Source organism: Oncorhynchus mykiss, chromosome 17 (assembly GCF_013265735.2).
Source record: "Oncorhynchus mykiss isolate Arlee chromosome 17, USDA_OmykA_1.1, whole genome shotgun sequence".
Classification (NCBI taxonomy): Eukaryota; Metazoa; Chordata; class Actinopteri; order Salmoniformes; family Salmonidae; genus Oncorhynchus; species Oncorhynchus mykiss.
Window position 1 is genome coordinate 35,816,304 of NC_048581.1, and position 8,264 is coordinate 35,824,567.

Sequence of the window (8,264 nt, forward strand, 5' to 3'; positions counted from 1 at the left end):
ACAACGTGATGATGATTGTTACCAACATTAGGGCTGTTTTCCTAAAGAAGGTGAATCTGCTTTGTGCTTTGGTTCCTTGCCACGATACTAACGAGTATCGTGTTACTGGTATCATCCCAGCCCTTGTCAGCACTCATCTGGGCTGGTGGGTTTGAGTATTCACTCATGAGTTGTCCTCGCGTCAGCCTCGGAGAGCAAAATCACCTGGTCATCCGGAGCAGCGAGAGTTTTCCTGGATGGCTCGGTATTGGCTGCCTCGAAGCGAGCATAGAATGTGTTAAGCTCGTCTGGGAGGTGGGCTTCGGTGGGCACCACACACACAGCTAGATTTGCCTGTGATAGTCTGTAGTCCTTGCCACATGCGTCGTGAGTCTGAGTTGTTGAACATCAATTCAAGTTTGAGTCTTTGACTTTTTGCGTCCCTAATGGATTTGCGGAGCTCGTACCTGCTTGCCTTGTAGTTAAACAATGCTCATCACTGTCTCTCTTTTTCTCTCTCTCTCCGTGTCTCTCTCTCTCGGATATTGCTATTAGTTCGTCTGAGTGGAATGCGATTGATCCAACAGAGAGGGAGGACATGAATTGTCACATGGAGGATGGGGAGTTCTGGTGAGTTCACATTCTGAGATATTACCTTGTGTGTTTTCCACCCACAACTCTGTTTTCTATGGTGTCCTGTTTGTCGAGGCTGGACCCTGTATACCATACCGGCACCTGATAATAATCTAACCCAACCCACACCTGACCCAAACCAGATGTAAATATTCCAATTGTATCAAACAGATTCCATCTGTCTCCTTTTTCCCTGCTCTCTGAATATCCAGGATGCCCTTCCAGGAGTTCCTGCGCCAGTTTTCCCGGCTGGAGATCTGTAACCTGACAGCAGATGCTCTGAGTGATGACAGCCAGAGTTTCTGGAACACCATCAAGTTTGACGGAGGCTGGAGGAAGGGCAGCACGGCTGGAGGTTGCCGGAACCACCCAAGTGAGAGAGCACCATGACCACCACACTACACCCACTACCTTGTAGGCCCTTGTGTAGTCCTGAGAGGATTGGATAGTTGTAAGCAATATGATATGGTAACAATTCCACCTAGGTGGTAGGGGCTAGGAGTTGATTTCGGATTCAGGGATACACTTCAACTTCATCAGTCACTGACTGCATGTCTTTTGTTTATCACATGAGTTGCATACATTGTTCATGGATTGCATATGTTGCTGAATACAAATATCCTAGTGAGAACATACCATAACATATTTTATAAGGAATATACTGATATTTTGGTGTAATGCTTTCAAATACCTAGTTATGACATTAGGGGGTGCTGTAGGATCATACAGAATCAGATAAAGGAGAGAATTGAACAAGTACTGCAGTCGGAGAGACGTGATCTAAGATATTTGCCTGTTTGTTTGTTTTCTTCACGTGGCAAAGTCACTATACAGACCATATCAACAGCGAAGGTTGGCTAATCTTAAAACCTTTTGCAGGCAATGTCCATGGCTCGGACCTGCATTGCAATTTAGGCTATGGAAATGCGAATGCAATGTGTAGGCTAGTTTTCCCATGTTGAAGGCAATTACCTTTTGTGAATAACTGGGTACTGGGTACATGTAGGCCTATGACGTTTAATAAACAGTCTTCAATGGATAGGACGCACAGCCATGCCTTCCTAATGAATTGGAGTTCATGACAACGGAACATCAAACCCCGTAAATGCACAACCACATTAAAAGCTTCAGAGCAGGTTTTCATTGGCCAGTAAGTGGTCAAGCCCTCGTTACACCTACAACAAATTAATGAAAAGCGTGCCTCTACACTACCACCAGCTGTTGTGCCCATAATTCCCGCTGTCAAAACAACAAAAGTATTTCTGACACACCCACAGCACTGCGCGAGTGTGCTAAGATTTGCGTTTGGTTTGATAAAATAGAGCCCTGAGTTTAGTTAGAATTGACTGCAGCCGTTTTTACTTGCTATGTTCAAAAGGAGGCATTATCATGACCTCTGCCTTCTGTCCTTGTTAGACACCTTTTGGATCAACCCTCAGTATAAGATTACCCTGCTGGAGGAGGACGACGACCCTGAGGATGAAGAGGAGGCCTGCAGCTTCTTGGTGGCTCTCATGCAGAAGGATAGGCGCCGCTACCGACGCCAGGGGCAGGACATGCACACCATTGGCTTTGCCATCTACGAGGTGAGGGGTCAAAGGTGACATGCCAGTAGCAGAGGAGAAAATTAAGCTGCAATAAAAGTTGATGAAAGGTAGAATAAACTAAAGATACATTTAGCCAAGTAGAGGTAGATTCTGTGTATAATGTCTGTTTATTTGATGTGATACCCAGTGACCAAAGAATCAACAGTAGACCAAAACAAAATGTCCCTAAAACTGACCTTGTCCTTTCTATCATTACAGATTCCAGAAGAGGTATGTAACAGTTTCAGTTACCCACATAAACACACACACAAACTAGCCCTATCTACCCCCTGTCCTTCTCTCAGTTTAAGGGTTGTCAAAGTGTTCATTTGAAGAAAGACTTCTTCTTGAAGCACTCATCATGTGCACGTTCTGAGACCTTTATCAACCTGAGGGAGGTGAGCGCACGGCTGCGCCTGCCACCCGGGGAGTACCTGGTGGTACCCTCCACCTTCGAACCTGGGAAAGAGGCTGACTTTGTCCTCAGAGTCTTCACTGAGAAGCAGTCGGAGACACAGTGAGTACAGTATAGAGGTACTTCAGGGATGTGCAACTTAAATGGAGAAATACAGTTCTGTTAGCAGCAAAATTGTCAATCCTAAATAATTTCTCGTCTGGTTTTCTCATTACACCTTAATGAGTTGTTGGTAATTATGTACAGATGATGGGTCTTAAATTGACCCATTTTGTCGCAGGAGAAAATAATCCTGCACTAGGAGGATTTGAATGTTTGAGGAAATATTTAGAATCGCAGCCAGGTGGCAGCTGGAAGCTGCGTTTGTATACAATGCAGTATCGTACCTACATTTTAGGCCTACTGGCCTGAACTGGGTACCAGTTCAACTGGTTTTAAGATGTCCTTTTTTTTGATAATATATACTGTAGATCTAAAAAGGTAGCCTACGCAATGGCTCATGAAAACCTATGATTTTTATGACCATGGGGGGAGTAATATCGTTTCATATTTAGTTTGTATTCACCTGTGGGCTGCCACTCGAAAAAATAAAAAAACATTTATAAAAAAGTACATATATACAAAGTATTGATCCTGTTGATCACAGAGTTTTAAAAAACTATACATTTAGTATGTAAATGAAAATAATGAAAAATAAGTGAGCCTTGATCCCCAACCCCACATTTCCAATAAGACTCCATCCAACCAACCACCCACAATATATATCTGTGTTATTAAGCTATATAAAATGACAGTTGTTGATGAGTATGGCTGCATTTCAGATACATTTTTGTACATTTGAATGTTGGAGTAATGGACCTGGGCCTAGCGTTTGACTGGAGAGAAAAATACAACTTTTCAGGGAATCACATTTGAATTTCCTGATGCAGTAGGAAAATTCTCAGTGACAAAAGAGTGATCAAGTTAAGATTTGACATCTGTATACCACTGTAGCTTCTAGACATTGGCACAATTTGGTAAAGAATTGGAATAAGAGTCTGTGGCTATTGTATTGTATGGCTATTACTGAATGTAAAAAAAGCAGCTTTGGTATAATCTAAACATTGCATGTAAACATTTATGGAATTTATTTTTAAATAGTTGCTATGTCATTTCAGAGAACTGGATGATGATGTGGTGGCAAACTTTGAAGATGAGGTAAAGAGTCAAGCTTAGATGTTCAAGTGTCAACTCCCTTGCAATAAGTGCTTAACCAAGAACTTGACTCAGGGGTGCGAATACTTATGCAATTGAGACATTCCATTTTTTATTACGGGAAAAATACACTTATTTTTCTTTAAGTTTGAAAGTGTGGAGTAGGTTGTGTGTGTGTGTGTGTGTGTGTATATAATATATATATATATATTTTTTTTAAGTTACTGCAACATGTCAGAACTTTGCAAGGAATTAAATACTTTCACAAGGCACTGTTATTTCACTTGTTGACCATGTATCAACATGGATGGACAACTGAGTCTTTATCTTCACAGGAGGACATCTCAGAGAGTGACATTGAGGACTCATTCAGGGCCATGTTCGCTCAGTTATCTGGGGAGGTGAGTTTCAAGTTTGGTTTTGCTCCGAAACGCATTTGAGTGCAAAGATAATGTGTTTTATGTTTAAGAACATGGAGACATTTTGAGTACAAAACCATTATCTGCTTTATATTTTAGGACATGGAGATCTCTGTCCGTGAGCTCAGGACCATTCTCAATAGGGTGGTGACCAAACGTAAGTACTGTTCATTCAATGCTCTTCAGGTCCAGGGGGTTTAGTGACTCATTGTCCATTCAATGCAATTTCTGAAATGTGGTCTGTTATCCTATATTCAGGTAAAAGGGGCATACACCTTTGAGGTTTTAAATCACTTTTAAAACCACACCTTTTTAGCCGGGCCTTTAATAAGTGATTATTTTACACATCTTCTGTGATTTTATTTTATTTATCCTCTTTAATTATTGAACTTTTTTTTTCCATTTATTGCTTTAATGTAAAGTGTGTTGTGATTTTAAATTGGATTTGATTCCCAGACAGGGACCTGAAGACTGATGGGTTCAGCATGGAGTCCTGTAGAGGCATGGTCAGCCTATTAGACGTATCCTTCCTCAGCTAATCACTTCAACACTCCCTACCCTTCATTTCAATACATACTCAACTTTATTTGGGAAAGGATATATTATGGCAGTATTAATGAAAAATACAATACATACATAACCAATTGTGTGATCACAAAAAAAGTATCATTACTTTTTTGATATGTGACACTAACAGACAAATGTTACACTCCATTTCCAATTGCTATCATGACACCTTGACTCACCTGTCACGCAGAAAGATGGCAGCGCTCGCCTTGGTATAGTTGAGTTTCAGATTCTGTGGAATAAGATCAGGAAGTGGCTGGTGAGTTGAAATATGCTGATAATTGTATGACAATATTTCACTTCTGTAATAGCAAAATTGACAATGGCATGCAAGAATGCAAGGCTCTAATCTCTTCTTTTCCCAGGGAATCTTCCGCCAGTTTGATCTGGACAAGTCTGGATGTATGAGCTCCTATGAGATGCGTCTGGCCTTGGAGTCTGCTGGTGATTACTCTATCTTCGCACTACTGGATTGGTGTTCAGTAGACATGAAACAGGCAAAAGTATTATTGAATAGAGTAAAACAGAGATGTACTAGCTACCTGAACTTGAAAATAACATGTAGGTTTTGCTACAGTGTACCTACTGAACACAACCCAAGGGCTTCAATTAAACAGCTGATAACGATAACTTATGCACAACAACACATTATGAATTGCAGAGTTGATACTGTCAATTACGTCAATGACATTATAGGTAATTCAGTACTGTTTATCACAGGAGGTTGGTGGCACCTTAATTGGGAAGGACAGGCTCGTGGTCATGACTGGAGCTGAATAAGTTGATGCCATCCCATTCGCTCTGTTCCAGCCATTATTATGAGCCGTCCTCCCCTCAGCAGCCTCCACTGGTCGATATCAATGGATAACACTGCTTTCATCTATACAGTCAGACTACTGTAGCCTGGTCCCAGATCTGTTTGTGCTATCATGTCAACTCCTTGTCACTTATTGCCATAGCATTACTATGACTTGACATGATAACACAACCAGATCTGGGACCAGGCTTAGACAACCGTATGTGATATCGGAAAAAAACGTTGTTTTTCATGCTTTATGATCTTCACAGGATTCAAACTGAACAACAGGCTGAACCAGGTGCTTGTGGCCAGATACGCTGAAAACGAGGTCATCGACTTTGATAACTTTGTCTGCTGTCTGGTCAAGCTAGAAGCCATGTTCAGTATGTATTTTTTTGTCTTTGACTACACAACCTGGTCCAAAAACAACATTTAGTCCTGAAAGTATTAGGTATATGTACGCTCCTCTATGCCTGATTGGAATGGTTAGTGGAGCCATTTTCACAATTTTGCATACATATCTGATTCTTCTACATCTGCAAAGGGGGTGAGGGCTAGGCCAGTGATTGTTTCTGGACTGTGATTTTGTGATTGAATTCACATGATAATTTCATAACTAGGACCAGGGGAAATTCTTGACTTCTGTCTGTACTGCTAGTTCTGTCCTCCAGCACCAAGACATTGATGTAATGGCCTCTGAAGCTTACACTCATTCATCACATCTTCATACCTTAATCATTTCCATTAATATTCTACTTATCACACATTAAAGGGATACTTCAGGATTTTGACAATGAGAATGCTAGCAAGTACCCATAGACTTAGTCTTTGTGATAACGCTAGTTAGTATTGGCTAACAAAACTACCTCTACCTGCCTTCATACTGGACACAGAGACATAAAAATGGTATCCACAAGTTCATCCAACTCTGGCGAAGTAGAGAAATGGCCTCATTGCCAAAATCCCGAAGTATCCCTTTAAGCTTCTATGCATGTGAATGGTCCATGCAGTCTTCTATTAACTGGGGCATTTATATTACTTCTGCTTTCCAACATAACAAAAAAATGGTTCAGCAATGGTGTTTCTTTTGAAAAAAGCAAGCAGGGAAATACTTTCACATTTCCCGGGGGGGGGGGGGGGGGGGGGGTGCATCGAATTACAGGTTAAAGATGTCATTGGTCAGATGGTCAAGAAAAGTTAATGGCCTTAATTACAGGTAGTGTTAAAGCACAATTAAAAATATATATATTTCCCCTTATTTTCACAGAGGCCTTCCAGACGTTGGATAGAGAAGGCGCTGGAACTGCTGAAATGAATGTCACAGAGGTGAGACCATTTGAATTTCAATGCTTTGTGTCTTTTAATCACTGATTCACTACGGATAACGTAACCTTATCCACTCTGTCTTTGTCTCTCACAGTGGCTGTATATGACCATGTGTGGTTGAAGTGTATGGTGATCTAGTATCCTGTAGAAGAGGACAACCATAGCCTCAAAGAGTCTCCAAAGCATCTCAGTGCACCCAACTAAGGCTTGCATCATCTCAAACAATCCCAAAGAAAATGCTACTCCCTGCATTTTAATAACCACCACAAATACTTTGCTGCCTCTGCTCAATAACTTGGCAATTGCATTTAACCTGGTCAATTACACGTGATGAAAATGAAATGCTCTACTAAGGGAGTCGCTGCATATAAATCACTGCACGCATTATACAATGGCAAAGTTTTCAGGGCATACCGCTATGCAAAAAATACATGTATTTTTAAAGTTCCATTTCAAACCTCTTAGGTTTTCCTCTCTTTTGTTTAACCATCAAATTCAGATGTTAGTCTGTCATAAGAGATGATGACATCGTACTCTGACATTATGTATTTTTTGCTACCTTTCACAGGATCTTGGATTCTAGAAAGTATGTATTGCTTTAGGCTGTTAATAAACTGCAAATTGTACTGATGCCTTCGTCTTTAGGATACCTCAGTACAGTAAACTACATCAGTTAAAGACAGAAATATAACTAATCTTTTTCTCAAGATGGCAATTTTAGTCTAAAAATTGGTGAGGGTACTTTCAATTAAAACACTAAATGTAGGAAAGGGATTCCTCAATGTGACAAGGTAAAAAGTAACTTCGATGCATATGCTGAACTGCACATTTTAATTCTACGAATGTCACTGAATAAAAACTGACTGATCATGTACCTTTTGAGTTATTCATTTTCTAAAGATGATTAAGAACATGGTTAATGCATAGTTATAATCCCTAATGCAAACAAGGTATGAATAACCTTTTATTTACCTTTCATATTAACGATAAATAAGGTCCTTTTGCTTCCAAAACTGTACTGCAAGAGATGCATGTTAATGTTCAGACCGAGCGTGTGGGATCTTTAAAGAACTCTCCCCTACAGAAGACACCTTCGTCCAATGATAATGTAATGAAATTTAAGAGTCATGATCAAGCGCTACCCCCAACACTTGGTTTGTTGAGAGGTAGGATGGGACTGGAGAAATGTAACCACTTTCATATTCAAACATTGACATGTAAGGATTAACAGTCCATGAGATCTTTGATTAAACATTTGAAAGCTACAACCTTATTTTGGGTTATGATTATACATGACTGTTACTAAGCATGAGGCATTTAATGACTCTTCCAGAATAAATGGGAAA

The 8,264-nt window shown here is 40.4% G+C and overlaps 1 protein-coding gene across 4 annotated transcripts in view; it reads left to right on the forward strand.

Moving 5' to 3' along the window:
• The window catches only part of LOC110493821 (calpain-1 catalytic subunit), a 29,751-nt gene extending 21,959 nt beyond the window's left edge, over positions 1 to 7,792 (forward strand). For all 4 annotated transcript variants that reach the window (XM_021568323.2, XM_036949800.1, XM_036949801.1 and 1 more), the window contains 14 exons: positions 535 to 609; positions 825 to 985; positions 2,029 to 2,198; positions 2,418 to 2,429; positions 2,504 to 2,715; positions 3,771 to 3,810; positions 4,143 to 4,208; positions 4,326 to 4,383; positions 4,683 to 4,747; positions 4,984 to 5,052; positions 5,159 to 5,237; positions 5,862 to 5,975; positions 6,860 to 6,918; positions 7,013 to 7,792. In XM_021568323.2, the coding sequence (XP_021423998.2) occupies positions 535 to 609; positions 825 to 985; positions 2,029 to 2,198; positions 2,418 to 2,429; positions 2,504 to 2,715; positions 3,771 to 3,810; positions 4,143 to 4,208; positions 4,326 to 4,383; positions 4,683 to 4,747; positions 4,984 to 5,052; positions 5,159 to 5,237; positions 5,862 to 5,975; positions 6,860 to 6,918; positions 7,013 to 7,039 (1,207 nt within the window). In that variant the 3' untranslated portion in view covers positions 7,040 to 7,792. The remainder of the gene's footprint in view (positions 1 to 534; positions 610 to 824; positions 986 to 2,028; positions 2,199 to 2,417; positions 2,430 to 2,503; positions 2,716 to 3,770; positions 3,811 to 4,142; positions 4,209 to 4,325; positions 4,384 to 4,682; positions 4,748 to 4,983; positions 5,053 to 5,158; positions 5,238 to 5,861; positions 5,976 to 6,859; positions 6,919 to 7,012) is intronic.
• The last annotated feature ends 472 nt before the right edge of the window (positions 7,793 to 8,264 follow it).